General features: G+C 43.6%; 1 protein-coding gene across 1 annotated transcript; it reads right to left on the bottom strand.

Moving 5' to 3' along the window:
- Positions 1-489: 489 nt before the first annotated feature.
- On the bottom strand, positions 490-8,000 carry HSP90AA1 (heat shock protein 90 alpha family class A member 1). The gene is made up of 11 exons (XM_081911305.1): positions 7,847-8,000; positions 6,104-6,262; positions 5,648-6,014; positions 5,293-5,426; positions 4,613-4,921; positions 4,042-4,207; positions 3,045-3,235; positions 2,814-2,961; positions 2,188-2,456; positions 1,359-1,692; positions 490-1,219 (listed from the first exon to the last, which is right to left on the bottom strand). The coding sequence occupies exons 2-11, from the start codon at positions 6,260-6,262 to the stop codon at positions 1,110-1,112; spliced, it is 2,187 nt and encodes a 728-aa protein (XP_081767431.1). The 5' UTR covers positions 7,847-8,000; the 3' UTR covers positions 490-1,109.
- Positions 8,001-22,817: the final 14,817 nt, after the last annotated feature.

Genomic DNA, 22,817 nt, shown 5'->3' with positions numbered 1-22,817 from the left:
TCAATACTTCATAAATCGATACATCTGTTGAAGCAGTTCAGTTCGTATTAAACAGTACTCCCAGCTACACCCCACCAGTCACTCAACTGATAACATATGACACCAGAGGTGTAGACATGAACGACAAAGGAACCATCAGGTGCTTGTGTGTGCACTCTTCGATCCTGGTTCTCACCAATTCTCACAGGAATTAGCAAGTGGTCATTACCATCCCAGAGCCTCCTCTTAACACAGCACTGACACGGGGCCTCCGTGTAGTTTTAAAAGCCAGGTTCACGACTATCATTTTTTTTGAAGTTTGTAAGCTTGCACTTTGTTTTATAAGACCATTCTAGGAGCCTTTTTTGGCTGAAGAGTTGGATAAAAGTTTCTCTCCTAATTAAGGCTGTAACTAAATTTTGCAGCATGTATGCTGATCAAACTTTGGCAGTAGCTGCCTATAGACCCCAGTAAAGGAATCCCATTGAAAACCAAGTAATTCAACCAAGATACATTCTGAACACTTTTATTTCTAGATACTTCCAGAGTAACTGTACATGCAAAACTGCATTAGTCACAATAGATTTACAGTAGATTCTAATCTATTTTAAGTGTGGAATTTAGAATCCTTTTTACAGTATATAAAAAGACTAAACATCAATATCCCAGAACTTTGAATAGGATGTTTAAATATTCCACTTTTTAAAGTTGCAATACCTAGTTACTAGGCATTGTATGTTACAGATGGTTGAGTTATCAGAACTTCAGAGGCTTAACAGCAACATTGCAGAACAAATCTAAGCTCCCAACGTATCCCCCCCTTTTCTGTCCACAGCCAACCTCAAAACCCTGCCATCCACTTAACCAATAGAATTTATTCGCCTGTATATAGGATTGTACAGTGTTATTTGTCATGAGAAGACACTCCCTCAATGGCATCTCACATAAACTTTAAAAATAAATTTAACAAAAATAAAGGTGTAACATCTTCAAAAATAAATATAAAGAGGGAATGCAGACAAGTGTCAAGACATTTTGGCAGGTCACATTCATAATATACAAAATATAACTTATTCAAAGCCAAGGGCAAAAGAAATATATCCAAATTTCTCTTTCAAGAAGTCAACCATTTAATCCACTTCTTCCATGCGTGATGTGTCATCATCTCCTTCAAGTGGTGGCATTTCTTCAGCAACTGCAGGGGTGGTTTCCTCTGTAGCAGTATCATCTTCATCTATACCTGTAATTGAATTATAGCGTTTTATCACTAACTTTAACTCTAGTACCTTTAGCAAAAATTGAGTTTTAAACTATGTATATTTCCACAACAATAAAGCTTTCCCAACTATACAACATTTAGTTAATGAGGTTTAGCTTACCCAAACCAAGTTTTATCATTCTATAGATACGGTTGGCATGTGTCTGGGGGTCTTCTAGACTGAAGCCAGATGACAGGAGAGCAGTCTCATACAGCAGGATGACCAGGTCCTTCACTGATTTGTCATTCTTATCAGCTTCTGCCTTCTGCCTCAGTGTCTCAATAATAGAATGGTCAGGATTGATCTCCAGATGCTTCTTGGCAGCCATGTAGCCCATTGTGGAGTTATCCCTGAGTGCTTGTGCTTTCATTATCCTCTCCATGTTTGCTGTCCAGCCATATGTGCTGGTCACAATACAGCATGGGGAAGTCACCAATCGGTTGGAGACTACAACCTAGGTAAGTACATAGAGAGATTTAGAGAGAAAATCCACACAGCTAAATGTGTTACAGTACTAACATTTTTGCACGTGAATGTTATCTTATTGGGTATTTAGTTTGTACCAAACTAATGGGGATTATAGTTGTACCAAACTTTTAACAGGGATACATGCAACATACTGCAATATGGAATCATCTCAACACCAAGCTAGTACACCAAGTGCACCAGCATAATTAAGCTTTAGTTATCAAACAGCAATCCATTAGGTAGCACTAAGAATTTTAAAAGATTTAGACAAGGATCAGAAAGGTGGTATAGTGGTGAACACCACAGGTATCACATCGGCTGGGATTAGTTAAACTCTATAGAGTCAGAGCTGGAAGAACTTCTGCAAACTGTTGCCTGGCAAGATGAACTAATAGCCTAACAGAACCAGATAACTTATGAACTTGCAGAAAACAATCTGACAACTGCTTTTACCAGAGTTTACATATTATTTCATGCTTACCTTCTCTACTTTCTTTTCAAGTATATCTTTCATGATCTTGCAGAGGCTTTCAAACTTTGCTTTCTTCTCCTCCTGTTTCTTTTTCTCCTCTTCATCTTCAGGAAGTTCCAGTCCCTCTTTTGTTACTGAAACCAAAGTCTTGCCCTCAAATTCTTTTAGCTGCTGTACACAGTATTCATCAATGGGCTCAATCATGTAAATTACTTCCAAACCATGTTTACGAAGGCGCTCCACAAAAGCAGAGTTTGCTACTTGATCTTTGGTTTCACCTACAAAGAAACAGATTCAATTACTTTAACTAAGCACTCCTCCATCCCCAAATTGGTTAAGTCTAAGACCAAACAGTTTCCCTCAAATGAAATTTGCTACCAAGCCACAAACATATGCAGCATCAATGTCCAAAGTAACAATAGTCTAAAACGTCAAGATGAAATATGGCAAACCTGTGCAACAAATTCAAATTCTATAAAGCCACCCTTGGTCAATAGTCAAGTCAGTCTAAAACGCAACATCTAGACAACACACAGAGTTTCCCAATAATCCTCAGTTAATCAAGGTAACTAGACTTCATTTCACTACTGAAAGTTGTAGTCATTTTAGCTTCTAGTTATAAAAGTGAAACTTGCCTGTAATGTAGTATATATGTTTCTGATTTTCCTTCATCCGGGTGCAGTAGTCTTTTAATGATACCATCTCATCCCCAGATGCAGAAGTATAGTATCTCAACAACTCTGATAGTTTCTTGCGATTCTGTGAATCCTCATGTATGCCAAGCTGGAAGAAAGTTGCAATTTTTATGTTAGGCATTACCCAAGACTCAAGACACACAGGAAAGTGCATTCTCTGACCCAACCAACCTTAATGTTTTTGGAAAATTGCTCATAGAACTTCTTGTAGTTTTCTTTATCTTCTGCCAACTCAGTAAAGAGTTCTAAGCATTTCTTGACCAAGTTCTTCCGGATCACTTTCAGAATCTTGCTCTGTTGCAGCATTTCACGGGAGATATTTAGAGGCAGGTCTTCCGAATCAACAACACCTCGCATGAAATCTGTGAAGAACATATTCATTAGTCTATCATGCAGAGTGATAATCTAGCTATTCCTAGACATGGGTTATTTATATGCCTAAGTAATTGTATGTTGCTTTCAGTTTATAACAAGGTTTTCTGAAACTGTCATTCCTTAGGGTAGATAGGGCATGGTGCAAGGGGTTAATAAAGACCTGGGGTCAAAAAGAGCCTAGGGTTGTAGAAGAAGTTTATGATGGCAAGTGAATAAAGATCAGAAATAATTGCCATGGGCATGTTCACCTCCTTTGCCTCTATTTAGTAAGACAAATCCACAACTATTATTGGAAAATGCTGCTTTACTGCCAATTGCTTTAAATAGTTACATGGATCAATTAATGGTATCATTATTTTCCTTCATTTTACTTAATTGTTCCTAGTTATGATATTTGATCGTTAATAAATGTTGATTATATACTTCTTGATTTTACTTCATATTTGCATAAAATTTAGGTTGGGGCCACTGACACACTTTGTAAGCTCTTTGAGTGGCAAGTGAATTCTTAGATTTGGGAAAGCCTTATTTAGAAAAAAAAGTACATCATGGCAGCGTTACCATGCTGCACACACATCACTCACTTGGCATTAGAACTTATTAAAAAATGGAATTTAAAACAGAAGCACTCCACACATAACATGCATTAATTCACTCTCAAGATATGTGAGGTGCTGCATTTACACTTATGTTATACATCTTCCAGGCTACTCTGCACGCACCACAGGTAGTAGCAACTTCCATCCTATATCTACCAGACTACTACTTAGCAGATGCAGAGCTATTCACTTACTCAGATATTCAGGGATTAATTCTTCACAGTTATCCATGATGAACACTCTGCGCACATACAGCTTGATGTTATTCTTTTTCTTTCTGTTTTCAAACAAGTCAAAAGGTGCACGTCTTGGAACAAACAAGAGTGCTCTGAATTCCAGCTGCCCTTCCACAGAGAAGTGCTGCAAAAAGAGGAAGTTGTAGTGAAACATCTGGAGAGCCCAAGGATTCCTTCACCCCCTATGTGCCATGTAATACCCGCAGCACTTCTGTAAGAACTCATTGGCACAATGTGGCAGCACTGTCACTTTGTAACTCCTTGCCCATTGATAGTAGGCAGATGTATTCACTGTATTCTTTTTTGGTGCCTGCTGAAGACATTCTTATTTAGGCAAGCCTATCTACATTTTTAGAATGTTTTGTGAGTTTTAACTTGTCAGTGGTTTTAACTTTCTGTATGTTTTAAATTTTGATTGCAATTTTTTTTTAGTAATGTTACCGTTTCATCAATTTTGTAAACCTCATTGAGGGCCTTTTCTACAATCAAGCTATACTACAATTTAGCTTTCCATAAGTAACAATCTTACTTTGACTGCTAGATGATCTTCCCAGTCATTGGTCAGGCTCTTGTAGAATTCTCCGTATTCTTCATTAGTAATGTCATCTGGGTTCCTGGTCCAAATTGGCTTGGTCTTGTTCAGCTCTTCCTGGTCAATGTACTTCTCCTTGATCTTCTTCTTTTTCTTCTTGTCACCCTCTTTCTTTTCCTCTTCCTCATCAGAGCCAACATCTTCAATCTCAGGTTTATCTTCAGCTTTTTCTTCCTTTTCTTCCTTCTCTTCCTCTTTTTCCTCAGCCTCATCATCACTCACCTCTTTATCACGCTCTTTCTCCACCTGCCCACAAAAAACAAAGTTGAAACAAGGCCAGTGAATTTGCATGACTGAACTACATAACAAGTGAAAAGACAACTGGTTGATAAGGAAGCACATAAACCTCCACAAAACCACTTTCTTTCGCAGCTTTCAACTTCAGTTGCCCTTCTATTCCAACCTGTTAGTGACTAGTTAATCCAAAATAATTTGCTGCAAACTTTCATTATTAAAGCTTTACCAATGCTTGAGCATGCACTTAAAATTTTGCTTCCCTTGCTATTTTTGACACACATATGTGAACTGCTTGGTAGTTCTTATTTCAAGGAGAATTAAAAACTATGATTTTTGTATCTGGTACACAATACAATGGTTCTGGAGACAAAGTCACTTACAAAAAGTGTTATTGGATATCCAATAAACTGGGAATGCTTCTTGACTATTTCTTTAATTCGTCTCTCTTCAATGTATTCTGTTTGATCTTCCTTCAAATGTAGAATAACCTTTGTACCACGGCCTAAAGGCTCACCTGCAACACAGAGTTACAGAAGTTAACTGCCACTGCCACAAAAGCTATTTTGATTATTTGACTGCTAAGTAACAATTCCAAACAGCCAGCTTTAGGAAATGTAATGTTTTAACGTGCATAATATGTTGGCTCAGTACAATTACTGATCTAGTTTTGTACCAGAGCTCTAGTTTCCCTTAGAATCATGGCAATTTACTAAGGAAAACATTAACATTTCTTACCATTGTCCAGCCGGACAGTAAATGATCCACCAGCTGAAGACTCCCAAGCATACTGTTCATCATCATTGTGCTTGGTGATCACGGTTACTTTCTCAGCAACCAGATATGCGGAGTAGAAACCAACACCAAATTGACCAATCATGGAGATATCTGCACCAGCTTGCAAAGCCTCCATGAAGGCTTTGGTGCCAGACTTGGCGATGGTTCCCAGATTATTCACCAGATCAGCTTTGGTCATTCCAATGCCAGTATCCACAATGGTCAGGGTACGATCGTGCTTGTTAGGAATAAGGTTGATCTTCAGGTCCTTTCCAGAATCCAGTTTGCTTGGGTCAGTCAAACTCTCATATCTGATTTTATCCAGAGCCTATAGAACACAAGGTAACATTTTCAGTGTTTAGAAAACCTTAACATAAACCAATTATTTCTTTTCTACCCCTTGGAAGATTTACTTACATCAGATGAATTGGAGATAAGCTCCCTGAGGAAGATTTCCTTATTGGAATAGAAAGTGTTGATGATCAGGGACATCAACTGAGCAATCTCTGCCTGGAAGGCAAAGGTCTCCACATCCTCCTCCATTGGCTGATCTTGTGTGTGTACTTCCTCTGGCATCTACAAATAGTAAAGAATTTTTTTTTAAAGCACAGATCACTGAATTAACAATTGCATGTTTTAAGCATCCTGACTAGGGTCCTAAGTATCTGTTATCTATGTAGGGAAATTAAAGTTTACTTTAGTGGGGAGTCAGTTTTAACTCAATCTCAAATATTGTACATGCTAGACAATTAACTAGTTCATCAATAACAGTTCCCAAAGTAATGTTTCACAGATCAAGAATTTCTGAAAGCAGCTTGCCATGCAAATTTTTCCTGTTATAAAGTTGGTTAAATGATAGATAAGAGAACTCATGTTTAATAATGCAGTATTTCCCAACAGTCTGCTCTCCTGGGAGTAATTCAAGCAGCAGCACCCTATGTAATCAATCACCAGCCCAGACTCTCAATACACATTGCATGGAGCAATGATAAATCAATCTTATTGTGAAAAAAGTTCACTCTGCCATACATAATATGCACCCGTTTTAGGAAATCCTGGCAACTAATTAAAAAAAAGGCCAATGTTTGCTGTGTGCGCGCTGGCTGCATCTACTCGGCATTGAACCCCACCGAATTCCGCACGCTTAACAACTTCTGAACAGGTAAGAAAGGAGGCTTAAAGATGGTCTTGCTGTGGCTTTTTGCTACCGTAACATGAACCATTTAAACCTGAAACTCGAGGGGGGAAAACTCAACAGCACCTGCAAAACGGCCCCCCTCTGCCTAGCGAAACGACCAAAGGAACCGAATGAAAGAGGGACACTGCACTGGCTCTCCCAAGACGCCAGTCCCTGCGCCCCCTGCCGGCCTCGACGCGGAACACACTAAATCCTTCTAGAAACTGCTAGAGCCTTCCCGCCCACCCTCTCTCTTTTTTTTGCCCTTTCAAACCCCTCCCTTCACCAGCGCTTTGACAAGCCAATCCTCTCGACCGCGCCGCGAAGCTGCCAGAGACTAAACGTGCACGCGCCGCCACGGCAGAAGACATTCCCCCCCTCCCGCACCCCAACTCGCATCCGCCTCCCCATCATCACCACCGCCGCCCCCACGAGCGCCGCTTCCATCCTCCCCTCCCCCCCCCCAAGTACTGGACAATCGAGCCCGTTCTCACCGAGAACACCCGCCCGCTCCTTCAACGTAACCGCCTTCTGCTTATCGGCTCCGTTATTATGTCCGTTAGCCCCGAGCAACCCCGTCTATTTATTCTTCCCCGCAGAAAAACGCCGACTCTTTATTTATTGTGCAGTTCTCTACGCACACGTAGAATGAGCGGCGAGAGCGGGAATAAGAGACACGCGGCCCATTTGCTTCGCTGAGGTGTTTATGTGGGGGGAAGAGGCATCTTTCCCCGCTTGTACCTTCTAAACCTCCCCCCCCCCAAATCTCTTCAACCGCCTCCAACTCCGTCCTTCACGCTGCCAGCCGCGCCACTTCTTTCCTCCGTCCTTCTCCCTTTCCCCATCACCGCGCGGCACCTCAAAGCACCGGCAATTCCGCCCCGTCACTTCTCCGATGCCACTTGTGTGGCTATCGCGACGGGTGTCCGTGAGGGGCAACAGACACCGCCAACTGCCGTCCCCCTACCTAGCGGCCTCCTCACCTTGGTGGCAGTTGGATGACCAGGCTGCTTGAGAACGCTTCCTCTCAGAGAGCTCGCTCTCCCGCTACCTCCTCTCGAGCTGCACTGCGCGGCGCCCCCGCCTCACGCTCGCCTTATATAGCCTCGCCGCCGCCTCTTTCCAGAACCATCGGGAACCTTCACTGACAGAGAACGCGCGGGGCGGGGAGCAGGCGGGGTTTCGCCTCCCGCGCGAGGGGGGGAAGGGGAGGAGCCAAGCTTGGGAGGGAGGGAGGTGCGGCAAGCCGCGCATGCGCTAGCCGCGCCTCTCTTTACCCTCCCACATGGAAACTCGCCGAGTTGATATGCGAGGGGCTTTTCTTCCCTTACCCCCGCCTGGCGGGAGACTGCGCGTGCGCTAGCGCAGAAGTCCCCGCGACGGGCCGCTGGTTTAGAGGAGGGAAACGCTGCAGCTTGGCGCGGTGACGCCGTCGCCCTCGTTACGGAGAACAACCGAGAAGCAAGGGCGGGGCTTCTCGCATTTTCTTTGCCTTGCCCCTCCCATCCTTCATCGAACTAATGAGGAGGGGCAGAATTGCGCCCTTCCCCCTCCGCGACGGTTGGAGGCTTGAGAAGCTTCCCGACGCTGCCTCACCTCAGAATGTCCTAGAAGCCGCGGGAAGCTGAAGGTGTTCCTCTTCTCCCGCTCCACCAACACTTGAGAGCTGCCCGGAAACGTCAAGACTTCGTTTCAGTTTACACACAGTTGCCCCCCTGAAAACAAACTGTCTTCCACAACCCCCTCTCCCACCATGTGTGATTTATACCTATATATCATATATACCTCAGGATGACTCCTCATGAGCCAAAGAGTATCTGCAGACCCTCCAAATGTCCCTAATTTCCAGGGAAGTCCCTGATTTAGCCGTCTGGTTTCTGATTTGATCCCGAAATGTCCCTCTTTTCCTTAGGATGTTCCTATTTTCATTGGAGAAATATTGGAGGGTACGGAGTTATCTGACCCCCAGCCATCTGAAGACAATTTTGCATAAGGAAGTTTTTTTAAAAAATGTTTTACTGTGGTACCTCGGGTTAAGAACTTAATTCGTTCTGGAGGTCTGTTCTTAACCTAAAGCACCACTTTAGCTAATGGGGCCTCCTGCTGCTGCCGCACCGCCAGAGCACAATTTCTGTTCTCATCCTGAAGCAAAGTTCTTAACCCGAGGTACTATTTCTGGGTTAGCGGAATCTGTAACCTGAAGTGTCTGTAACCTGAAGCATATGCAACCCGAGGTACCACTGTATTGTGTTTTTATATCCAGTCATACTTTGGGTTACAGACGCTTTGGGTTGTGGCGAACCTGGAAGTACTGGTACAGGTTACTTCCGGAACATGTGCATGTGCAGAAGCGCTAAATCGCACTTTGCGCATGCACAGAAGTGCCAAATCGCAACCCGTGTGTGCGCAGACGCAGCGCTGCGGGTTGCGAACGTGCCTCCCGCACGGATCACATTTGCAACCCAAGCATCCACTGAATGTTGTAAGCTGCCCAGAGTGACTGGGGTAACCCAGGAAGATGTGTGGGATATAAATAGTAAAATTATCATGATGGAATGGGATGTCCCTATTTGCATCAGAGGATGTGTATCCACAAAGGCTTGTGCCAGAATCTGTCAGCACCTCAAGGCTGCTATTGTGGCAAATGGAACCAGCCCACCCATGAGGCAAGTGAGACAACTGCCTCAGGTGGCAGAATCCACAGATCTGGCCTTCAAGATCTCACCCTCTGCAGATAATTGGAAATTGCAGAGTATGGAGAAAATGAAGGACAAAGTGCGAGACTGGTTACACTACGCTCAGATTAAGGAAACTTTTAAAAGTGACAAAAAGTTAGGATTCCAGGTGGAGAAATCGAAGTTGGAAACAGAACTGTTAGAACCTAAGACTAAGGTACTTTCAAGAATGTATAACTTGCTGTTGAAATGGAATACACAAGACGAAATGGTTAAGTCGGCTATGATAAAATGGGCACAGGATATTGGGCATAATATTATGTTTGAGGATTGGGAAAGGTTGTGGAACACTGGGCTGAACTTTACTGCATGTAATGCTTTGAAAGAAAATGTAATGAAAATGATATACAGATGGTACATGACCCCAGTCAAACTTGCTAAAATATACCATTCGTCAGATAACAAATGCTGGAAATGTAAGGAAAATGAAGGAACATTCTACCACCTCTGGTGGACTTGCCCTAAGGTGAAGGCCTTCTGGGAAATGATATATAATGAGTTGAAAAAGGTATTTAAGTATACCTTCACCAAGAAACCAGAGGCCTTTCTTCTGGGCATTGCCGACCAGAAGGTGTTAAAGAAAGATAGAACATTCTTTATGTATGCGACAACAGCAGCAAGGATACTACTCGCTAAGAATTGGAAAACTCAAGATCTACCCACACTGGAAGAATGGCAGATGCAACTGATGGACTATATGCAACTGGCGGAGATGACTGGCAGAATCCGAGACCTGGGAGAAGAAAGGATGGAAGAAGATTGGAAGAAATTTAAGATCTATCTACAAAAATATTATGAATTATTGGAATGTTAAGAAAGATGCTTAGTTATAAATAATTGGCCATCACTAAAATGGATCAGGAACTGATGACAAGAGAGATTAAGAAAAACAAATTTGCAGGAGAACAATTTTATTGTAATTAAATAAGCGGTTTTAAAATTTGGAAATAAGATGATAATTTGCTGGACAAAATTTATTAATGATGCAAATGGGAGCGGGAGGCGTGAGGAAGTTCAAAGAGGATATGAAATTTTGTTAAACAAAGTAATACTGTTTATTGTTATTGGATGTCTTTTTCTTTTTTGTAAAAACCTTAATAAATATTTATAAAAAAAAAAAACCAAAGTTGTAATTGGAAAAAAAAAAAAAAAGATCTCACCCTCTGCTGTGGTACCAGTGATGGCTGCAGCGGCGCGTTCTTTGGAGGCTGGATCTGCTGCCTGCTTGGGAGCTCTACCAATGCTGTCTCTACGGTGGCCTCCGGGCAAATCGGAGGTGCTGCTGGTCTCCCAGGAAGAAAATGGGAGCTGCCCTGTGGGGTCTGCCGGGCTCTGCACCCACCTGGTGATACTTAGATTGGGCCCCTTCCCGGCACACGACGGCCTTCAATTTCTACCTTTAACGGTTGGGCAAGGTTGATTTGATTCTCCCCCTCGTTCCTGGTATAGATCTTCATCTACCCCTTTTTCCCTGGTAGGGAGGTCCCCGCCATTTTGTGGTTCGCCTCAGGTGCCAAAATGTCTTGGGCCATCCCTGGTGGCAAATAACGCTCATTTAGTAATTTAGAGACTTCTGACCTCTTCCCCATCCTGGCACAGAGGGGAAGGGGGACTTGGTGGAACTAGACTAAATGGGCGCGTGTTTGCTCCAGGTTTATTATTGCTGGGACCCAAAAGACCCCTGAGCCACTTGCCTGCGCTCGCTTTCTTTGACTGAGGTTCAGCCCAGAGAACCAAATTGTATTTGCCACACCACTGTGAAAAGCTGGGAACACAAAATACATTTTGCTGCCTGAGGCAAAGGGACAATAATGCACCTCCCTTTTCCATTCCACATACAAGAGGGGCCAGGTGGATGTTACTTCAGCACTAGCAATCTGATAGCATCCTGCACTGTACCTGTGACAATAGGCTAGTTCAAGGTAGCCGGTACCACATGCTTTTGACAGAATCTCCCCAGATCAGAATACACAAGTTTACTTATCATAGTAGTTAAGTTCAGTAATGCACACGAACACAGCATAAAATTGCACTAAAAGAGAAACATAGCATTATTTCTAACAGCTCACTTGTGCTACAAGGCAAGCATTAATTACTTAGCTTGGTTATGGAATAAACCACAATAGCCTTTGCTGGTTTAACTGTTTGAAACTAATGCAGCAGCTACCCACTGGAAATCCTTCATATTTTCAGATTTAGGAAGAGACCTAGGAACTGCATTACATCAAGTCAGATCAGTATGCAGCATCTAGCCCCAAACTGAATGGTGATGCCTCTCCAGGGTTTCAGAAAGCAGTGTTTCCCAGCCTTACTAAGAGAACCCAGGAATTGAATGTGCTGCTTTTTGTATGCCATGATAAGTACAATACCTGCCGGTGGTTGGGCTTGATGATCCCTACGGTCACCTCCTACTCTACGATTCCATGAACCTCTGCTTAAAAGCCTCCAAGCCACCATTCATCTGGACCTAAGGTTAGATGTGGCTGCATGAAGTAAACTGTTCTGCAGTTATATTATCTATGTTTAAAAATACATCATGTGTGAAACAGCCCACAGAGTATACTCATCTCCAGAACTGGAGCTCAAAAAGCGGTGCCCTTGGAAGCACACCGTTTTGAAATACACTCAGACTCAGCACTGTGTGCTATATGCTTAAAGCTGCCAGACAAAAAAGCATAAAAAATAAGAAAGCATGTGGAGCCAAGGTGTCTGCAACATTTCCGGGAGTAAAATAGTGTATGGGAATATATATATATATTCTGTTTTCGGTATGGCTCTACAGATTTGGCCTCAAGCTTTTATTAGAGGATCTAGATTTCACATGGGGATGTTGTCAATTCTGCCTGCCATCCTTCTGCAACAATGTTTAGTCAGCCTTACTCGTTTTGATTTCCCAGCCCCTGCTGCTCACAGCGAATAACATGGTAGCATGTTGCTGGGTGTTGTGTCCAACATACTGACAGAGCATCACACAGAATGCTCATTGCCCCACTAGGGCATGTCATTTGCAGGAGCAAAACTTAATTTTTGCAAATTTATTCAGTGGGGGGGAGGTCTTAAAAAATGTGCTTTGGGGTGTAAGGAATTCAAATCTGCTATTCTTTTTGTGATTGGACAACATGTAGCTTGGTAAGTCTAGGTCTGATGAAGAAGCACGTAAACTGCTTTAGGAAAACCAAAGAATTTTAAGTTTACCTTCTGAAAATATCAGGAGATTCTAAATAATAATAATAATAATAATATGAAAGAATACATAATAAAATTGCAAGTACTTGGCAATCATTTTTAATGATTTCTATGCAATTTTACACACATTTCATTTAGCAAGCAAAACAAATTCATATTAATTTAACCAAAATAGCTTTTGAGTTCCCAAGTCATGTTACAACTTTTTAGAACCCAATGTTTTTGGAATTTGAGAGTTTAAAAATTCAACATGTCCTATGGCCACCCCTTCACCCCCCCCCCCATGGTAAAGTTTGTCATTGAGGGAGACCTGTCTATCTTTCCAAAGTATAAGAGGCTTCATCCCTTCAGAAGGGTTGGCTATGCCTGCAATTAGCATCAAACTTGAGCAAAAAATAACAACAAACACACTTTGAAAGTTTCCTGCACAAACAAAAAAACCCTTGATAAATCTGGCTGGAATTTAGCAGGCAGGCTTAATCTACTCTAGAAAGGCTGCATTGACAGCAAATTCCAGGAAAGTTTATTTTTTAGATTCCTCATTACAGTGGTACCTCGGATTACATACGTTTCAGATTACATACCCTTCAGGATACAGACTCCGCTAACCCAGAAATAGTACCTTGGGTTAAGAACTTTGCTTCAGGATGAGAACAGAAATCGTGCTCCGGTGGCGCAACGGCAGCAGGAGGCCCCATTAGCTAAAGTGGTGCTTCAGGTTAAGAACAGTTTCAGGTTAAGAACGGACCTCCAGAACAAATTAAGTACTTAACCTGAGGTACCACTGTATAGTCAATGAGGGCAAAACAGAACTTTTGATTTAACTTATCATATTTGGACCCAAATAACAAATAGAATCAGAGCATCACACAGTAGGCTTGACACGGATTGGGCTGTTTCCAAATGCTACATATAGAAGATTAATCTTGTGGTTGCAGCACAGCCTTAATATTTCTGACTAAATCACACAAAATATTCAAATGCATATTAGAAAGGATACAGGAAAGATGCTAGGATTGTCTAATAGTGAACAATCTCTTCATTTGTTGAGATGGAGAATCCAAAGCAGAATAATTAACTAGGGTCCATTTGCATTGTATTCTGTTCATTCCCTCTGCAGTTCCATCAGAGTCTCTCATTCTCTGTTATCAAGTCATCTATGGCAACAAGCAAGCAAGCAAGCAAGCTCTCTTCCAAATAACTTTGCCTAAAAATAGGCATCTGCTCAGTTCTGCCAAAAACACCCAGTCACATCTCAGAAAGGCACACGGGTGGAGAATCTATAGAGAGAATATACACTGCTCTGATCTCCATTGGGGATGGGGGACCCTTAGATCAAAAGACACCCCAGGTGTTGCATAGTCAACAGCTGGATGCAGATTAAGATAGCTTTTATGATTTTATTTTGCTAAATTTCCTAGAGGTGTATCTCCGTTACTATAAGCTCCTTTACTATCTATAACATTAACCTATATTAACCAATAACATTAAACTATAACTATAACCATTTCTCAAAACACTGAAGACAAGAGTTTCCAACTCTGTCAGAAGTTATAGGCAAGTGTTATCCTATAACTTAAAATGTTTTGGGGGGTTATTGGGTTGTTTTTGTTTCGATTTTATGTATTTTGTGTTTTTATATTGTGATTTTATCCTGAGACCTGCGGGTATAGGGCGGAATACAAATTTAACAAATAATAATAAACAATTTTACTTTCCTTATCACAAAAGGTCAGATCTTTTGAGGAAATGGGTTTGTTGCAGAATACGTTCCAATCAACTATAATTCTATCCAAAAATAGTGACAGTCTGACGGCCTCCGAGATCCAAAGTGCAAAGGGTAGATCTGGTCCCCACCTCATCCACCTCATGTTCCTTGAATTCTGTTCCCATGCCTTTCTGTGGATATGTAAGCTGTGAGTCATTCATAAAGTATACTACAGTGGTACCTCAGGTTACAGACTCCGCTAACCCAATGAACCTAATGTGTTCTTTGGGGGGGTAGGGCTATTGGGTTATTGTTTTATTTTTATTATGTATTTTGGTTTTATATCTTGATTTTATTCTGTGAACTGCCCTGAGACCCCCAGATATAGGGCAGTATATAAATTCTAGTATTATTATTATTATTATTATTATTATTATTATTATTATTATTATTATTAATTTATTTATTTACAGCAAAATTTGACAAGCTCAAACCAAGCTAAAACCAAAGCCCACAAATGCCAAACAAACTACTGAGGAAATACATGCAGCTACTGAGGAAATGCACACAGCTAGATATTGCAGCTCACTCCCTTGTAGGTTAAGGGAGGACATGGGCAGCAGCATCGGTACTGTGTGTTCACATACAAGTCAGCTGCAATATATAGCTTAGAAGGCAGCCTCCAAGGAAGCTGAGTGGTAATGCTGCTAGGACAGTGTTTCCCAACCGGTGTTCCGCGGCACACTAGTGTGCCGCGAGACGTTGCCTGGTGTGCCGTGGGAGTCACTAAGGCTTGTGCGGGCAGACACGTCTCTGGCCGCGGGCGTGTTTTGTGTGTGCGCTCGTGGGGACGCCGGAGCCACCTTGCTTGTGGGTCGGGAGCTCCGTCGGAAGAGCGCACTCCTCGGTGTCTCTCTCTCTCTCTGCCTCCGCCCCGCGGAAAGCCTCTGCCTAACTTGGGTCTCCTCGCTGGCGCTGGCCACACACACTCACTCCGAAGTAGGACACGGCGCCATCTCCCCCCCCCCCCCCGTCGAACTGCAAAGGAGAGAAGAGGCTGGGCTGGGAAGCGGAGGAGCCCTCTGGATCCACGCGAGGAGGAGGAGGAGGAGGAGAACGCAATCTGCACGGACGCTTAGAAAACAAAACAAAAAAATATGGGGGGGACATGCTCGTTCTTAAGCTGGGCGGGGGAGTGTCTGTGGATTGCGGCGTCCGCCCGCAGGAATCTCTGCGCACGGTGCATAATTCATGGGCAGAAGGTTACCTATTCCTTCCCGGGTGGCGGGAGCAGCAGAGTGAGCGAGCGAGAGAGAAGCAGGGAAGCGCCTCCACCCACCCCGCGCCCTCCTTCCCCCCCGTGCGCACACTTGGGCTCCGATCACGGGAACGGACGGGGTGGGGGGATGGACGGTGGCGCTTAGCCGCCTCGGAGCCAAAGGGGGCAGCCGCCCACCCGCCTGCGTCCCTCCGCCGTGCGTGCGTGCGTGATGACTGCCAGCTTCCAGGGGCTGCCGTTTTGTCACTGGTGTCACTGACGCGGGAGGGGGAGAGGCACGCCGTTTAGACGGGCAAAACGGCCAGGAAAAGGAGGTTTGCACAAGCATTACGGAAGTTGCACCCAAGGTGATTGCGGGGCGGGGTGTAGTTTGAAGGACGATCTTGCTTTCGGGGGCCCAGGAATTTCCCATCTGCTTGCTGTTGGCGGGAAGGGGGGGGGGGCTTTTGGGAATCAGCCAGTCATTTTAAAGTGCTTCCCGACAGAGACAATTTTTGGGTCGGGAGGAAAGGGGGGCTGTGGCCCAGGTTGCGCACTGAATAAAGTATTTTATAATTTTTCATATTTCTGTTTACTTACTATTTCATAATAAAGTAATTATAAAATACTTTCTTTGTGTTTATTTGATTCCTATTAAAGAGAGTTACTTTATATATAGTCAATATAGGCACAGAGTTAATTTTTTAAACATTTTCTAATGGTGGTGTGCCTCGAGATTTTTTTCATGAAACAAGTGTGCCTTTGCCCAAAAAAGGTTGGGAAGCACTGTGCTAGGACAATGAAAAAGGGCAAGCAGACCAAGGCAGGCATCAGAGACCCATGTGCTTTTGAAAGCATCAGCAAATAAAGCCATCTCTATAGTTCTACTGGAGTTAGGAAAAGGAATGTTGCACAGCTCTACATCCCCACTAGCAGATGGTACCTCATCAATGCAAGCTGCAACCCTACCCACGCAGAGAAGAAGGCAGAGTACATCATGCCTGCAGTTCATAGGCAGGCACGTGTGTTGCCAGAGGCAACCATCCCACCCACTCCAGTCGATTCTCTCTCCATCTCTCTCTTTTCCATTGCTTTCATTTGGTGAATTAGTTGGGTCCCTTCAAGCATACACAATTAAGGAGGGGGAAGTTGAATCTGTAAAGAACAGCAGAGATCATTGCATGTGAAATGTGCAAGAAACAGACCTGCTTTTCTGAGCTCCGTCTTGGAAAAGAGATACAGACATACCTCGGGTTACAGACCCTTCAGGTTGCGCGTTTCGGGTTACAGACGCTCCGAAACCCAGAAGTACCGGAATGGGTTACTTCTGGGTTTTGGCACTCGCGCATGAGCAGAAACACTAAATTGCGCTTTGTGCATGCGCAGAAGCACCAAATCACAACCCATGCATGGGCAGATGCGGTGCTGCGGACGCTGCGGGTTGCGAACGTGCCTCCCGCACGGATCACGTTTGCAACCCAAGCATCCACTGTACTGTACAAGGAAGGGCTGTAGCTCAGTGGTAGACCATGTGAGCTGCATACAAAAGGTCCCAGGTTCAGTCTCGGTGTTATGTACTGAGTTGAATAGGATCTAAAATGCAGCAGTCTGATTGGTCCTAGAACAATAGGATTCAGAATGCAGCAGTCTGATTGGTCCTAGAACAAGGCAGCAGTATGATTGGTCTGCAGGAGCCACCCAATCCAGCTCCAGATAGAAGTGAATCCACAACCTGATTGGCCTACAGGAGAATTCCGGAATTAGCCAATCACTTGGGGCCCATTGTGTACATAATGTATATAAAGCAGATACTTTGGGGGAACTTTCATTCTCCTCACCACTATGAGCTGAATAAAGAGCATGAAATCCACTCTCGACTCCAAGTATATTTCACTCTGGTTTCTTCAAATGGGGCTGGAACTGGCTACACCTGCTTGAAACGCTGGAAAACCACAGCCTTTCAAGTGACAATACTAAGATAGAAGGACCAATTAGGTATAAGACAGATTCCTGTTTCAAGTATACTCAGATAGGCATGAACCCTTCAAAGTAATCCATGATGAACACCCCGTGGGCACACAGCATGATGGACTTCCTTTTTCTGCTGTCAAAGGGATTAGGAGGGACGCAACTTGGGATAAGAAGAACCACTCTGGATTCCAACCGTTATTCCATGGCAGAGTAGTCTAAGAGCGTGGCTTTGTCGAGTGATGTGAAGTGAGACTATTCTCTGCTAGAAAATTCTCCGGAGAATATTCTCCACAAACGGTAAATTCTGTGTCGTCTACACAGCTGCGTTAAATGTACACACCTCATTAATCGAGAATATTCTCAGGACTATTCTCCAAAAGATTATTCTCGAGAATTTAACATCACTAGGTACAGTATACAAAAATAGGGACATAACATCATAATTTAAAGCAGACATGGGCAGAGCCAAGGAATGTGCATATCTAACTGCCCATGGAGGTATGGCAATGGATGTGGAAAAAATAAAATAGGTTGAGCTTGGGCGGTTGATTTGGTATAACACTAGCAGGTGTTACAAGCCTTTGCGTCTATGAAATATTAGAGACTATGCTTTAATGGACTATATCACGATATGCAGCTTGTGCGTGGAGCAAAGGCTGTTCAGGAACATTGTTCTCCAAAAGCATTAAAGACTATTTATGGCACAGCTAGTGATGTTAAATTCTCGAGAATATTCTCGATTAATGAGGTGTGTCCATTTAAAGCAGCTGTGTAGATGGCACAGAATTTACCATATTTTTCACTCTATAGGACGCACTTTTCCCCCTCCAAAAATGAAGGGAAAATGTGTGTGCGTCCTATGGAGCGAATGCAGTCTCCTTGGCTTCAGTGATAGCAACACGAAGCCTCCAAAGCACAGAGGGAGCGCTCCCTCCGCGCTCCGGAGGCTATGCGTCGCTTTCGCTGAAGCCTGGAGAGCGAGAGGGGTCGGTGCACACCGACCCCTCTTGCTCTCCAGGCTTCAGGGATAGCTGCCTGAAGCCTTTGGAGCACAGCGCGAGCTCCCGGGAGAGCAAGACTCTCCTGCCACTTTGCTGAAGGGGTGCTGAGCAGAGAGGGGGAGATTTTTTTCCCTTGTTCTCCCCCTCTAAAACAAGGTGCGTCCTATGGTCGGGTGCGTCCTATAGAGCGAAAAATACAGTACATTTTGTGGAGAATATTCTCCAGAGCATTTTCTAGCAGAGAATATTCTCACCTCACATCACTAACTATACCAACCAGCAAAGTGCAACAAGCATTCAGGGCTCTGTGCTGGAAGTTCTTATTGTATCTCTTCTGCAGCATGGTTTTAATAATTCATTAATCTCACCAAGTTCAATAATAAAATAGTTTTTCCCCCTCCACCACACACACCTACAGTCTGGAGTGTAAATATAGACCACTCAGCTGTTGCATGTATAAACCAAAAGAAAGTGGGAGGTAAGCTGCAGTAAGGGAACTAGGCGTTGGGTCTTGTCCAGAGTCTCTCTTGTTAACGGAAAGAGGGAGTAAATTCTCCTGTCTTGCAACATGAACCAAATTCACCAGAGGGAGCTAAAGTAATACATTCAGATTCTAATATTATGTGCAAATGTTCATGCTACACCAGAAACATTACAGCATTCCTGATTTTTCTATTGATAGTTTTATTCTATTAGCATTTATTCTTTGCTATTTAGATACATTTATAAAGTTATTATTATTTGGATAATCTATTATATGCATGCTGTAAAATGTGATATGGAATCTGTACCTTGGATCACTGGAACGTGCTGCTGTGATGCCACAGTTGCAAGGGGCCTAGCTCATAATTTGCTACCAGGCTATGTCTGCTTGGGTAGTTTCTCTTCCTATGGGAAATTAGTGAAACAAATGCTTTCAAACAAATTGCTACTTAGGATTGCCGGTTTCAGATTATAACAAGGTTGCTGTGCAATCACATGCTTGTTAATACACTATGTTCAGCAGGGTTGAACAACATAGGGTTGTGCACAGGACAACAACCTCAGGCACCTAGGAGGTTAGTTGTATTAGTCTGTTGCAGCAAAAACAGCAATGAATTTTGTAGCACCTTACAGACCGAGCAATTTTATCAAGGCATAAGCTTTCACAGACTAGCATCCATTTCATAGCTGAGTCAGCAGAGCATGAGACTTGTGGTCCCTTCTAATCCTACAAAATCTATTATTCTATCTATACTAGCAGAAACTTATCTTTACATGTGTATTTTATATACTTTGATGTCAAGCATGCCTTTCTTTGTTACCACAAACGGCTGGCTATAGAACAGGCACAGGCAAACTTGGCCCTCTGGATGTTTTGGGACTACAACTCCCATCATCCCTGACCACTGGTCCTGTTAGCTAGGGATGACGGGAGTTGTAGTCCCAAAAAACATCTGGAGGGCCGAGTTTGCCTATGCCTGCTATAGAAGCTGCTTCCCTCCTACAGAACTGCAAATTAGAAACTGTATTTCACCCAGGTAAGCGGGGTTAGGATTGCAGTCTTACTTGTAATTTTAAAAACAGGCACGAACACAAGTCTGGCCCCCCTCACCGCCACGAACATGCTGTAATCTTCATTACATAGCTAGATTTGCAGCTATGAAGGTGATATTGTGCTTTATGTACTAGGTCTTGAAAGTGACAGTTTCCTTGAGATAAGAGCAGATCATATCACAACTGGATTCACAATGATTTAGCCCAGCTTTCAAAAATAATTTGCATTGGTTTGAAGGTTCATGAAAAGCTATGAAAGGAAGCTGACAGGTGGTTTTTCCTTGGCTTTTTTGGAATTGGTTCTTTTGAGATAATTTTCATGGCCGTTGCAGATACAGCACATTGTATTATCTGTAAGTCCAGCCACGTAATAGATGTTCTAAAAAGCAAATGGCTCGGAATGCGACATGCAGTATCTTGCAAATACCACCACAGACCTTTGTACCCATTTCAGAAATCACAAGTCAGCAGCCACAATGGAGGCTATTGCAAGATAATAATAATATAAATGTCCACAGCTATTCAGACTTAGAAATATTCCAAGCACCATCCAAACTCAGGACACTATTTCTTTCCTATATTTTTGTCCTGTTTTCTAGACTATTATCTCCAAAAGCAGATCACATAAATGAAAAAAACCAAAGAGATAAAAAGCATAGGCCCTGACACCAGGCTTACAAACTCAAAAGGTAAAACATACAAGGGAAGGTGAGTGGACAGTATTTGTAGAGTAGAAAGATCAGCCTTTCAAGGCTGAAACACAGTGGTAAGCTGTAAGAATTTACATCCAGTGGATTGTGAAATCATTTTATTAAACAATAGAGGTTCCACAATGGAATTGTACATGCCCATTCTTATTATTTCTGAGGCTTACAGATCTTAGCAATTTTTTTTTTTTGGCACTATACCTTGTAAACCTCCCCCACCCCTTTTCCTGCCCCCAGATCTTTATCTACCCCCTGCACATTCCTATCAGCCCTCAAAGGGGTCAATATCATTTTGGGCTAAAGGACGGAGCCCACTCACTTTTTCTGGAGACTCTCTCTCTCTCTCTCTCTCTCTCTCTCTCTCTCTCTCTCTCTCTCTCTCTCTCTCTCTCTCTCACACACACACACACACACACACACACACACACACACAGAGGGTCTTGCTATTGTGAGGATTAAAAAAAGGGTGGAAGAAGAACCATGTAAAGTATAGAATCGTAGCGTTTATAGGGACCACAATGGTCAAGTTCAGGCATCCCCAACCTGCGGCCCTCCAGATGTTTTGGCCTACAACCCCCATGATCCCTAGCTAACAGGACCAGTGGTCAGGGATGATGGGAATTGTAGTCCAAAACATCTGGAGGGCCAAAGGGTGGGGATGCCAGGTCTAGTCCAATCCTCTTCTATGCAGGAACCTCCAAGACGAATGACCATCGAAACCTCTGCTTAAAAACCTCCAATGAAGGAGAGTTCACCACCTTCCAAGAGAGCCCACTCCACTGTTGAACAGCTCTCACCATAAGAAGGTTCCTCCTGCTGTATAGTCAGAATCTTCTTTATTGCAACTTGAATCCATTGGTTTGGGTTCTACCTTCTAGAGCAGGAGAAAACAAGCTTGTCCATCCTCCATGGGGCAGCCCTTAGCTATTTGAAGATGGCAGTCATGTCTGCTCTCAGTCTCCTCTTTTCCAGGCTAAACATACCTAGCTCCTTTAACCGTTCCAGATCCTTTATGATCAGGGTCACCCTCATCCGCACATGTTCCAGCTTGTTAACTTCTTTCTGAAATTGTGGCACCCAGAACTGGACACAAAACTCCAGGTGTGGCCTGACCAAGGCAGAATAGAGCAGCACTATGACTACCCTTAAGGGATACTGGTGGTGCTGTGGGTTAAACCACAGAGGCTAGGACTTGCCAATCAGAAGGTTGGCGGTTCGAATCCCCGTGACGGGGTGAGCTCCTGTTGCTCGGTCCCTGCTCCTGCCAACCAAGCAGTTCGAACGCATGTCAAAGTGCAAGTAGATAAATAGGTACCGCTCCGGCGAGAAGGTAAACAGCATTTCCGTGCGCTGCTCTGGTTCGCCAGAAGCGGCTTAGTCATGCTGGCCACATGACCCGGAAGCTGTACGCCGGCTCCCTCGGCCAATAAAGTGAGATGAGCGCCGCAACCCCAGAGTCGGCCACGACTGGACCTAATGGTCAGGGGTCCCTTTACCTTTTATGACTACCATTGATCTAGACACTATACTTCTGTGGATGCAGCCTCTAATATAATTAGCGCCCCCCCCCCAATAGCTCCTTTGCTGGAAGCAACAATACAAACCACACAGTGAAGAAACAAAAGCCTATCATATGCATTCCTTAAGCAATGAAGAGCATGTGCAGAGTGCTTTCCCCTAGATTATCATGATCTATTTACTTACACTCCGCCTTTTTCCTTAAGCCTTTTCCCTTTTCGCCTAAGCCCTTTATGGCTTAGGGCCCTCGTATTTACGGGACCGCCTCTCCTGGTATGCCCCACAGAGGACCTTAAGGTCCATGAATAATCATAGTTTAGAGGTCCTGGGCCCT

Source organism: Podarcis melisellensis (assembly GCF_964234715.1).
Source record: "Podarcis melisellensis genome assembly, chromosome: 1".
NCBI classification, from domain to species: Eukaryota; Metazoa; Chordata; class Lepidosauria; order Squamata; family Lacertidae; genus Podarcis; species Podarcis melisellensis.
The sequence above is the reverse complement of the archived record's forward strand: the minus strand, read 5'-3'. Positions and strand labels throughout refer to the sequence as shown.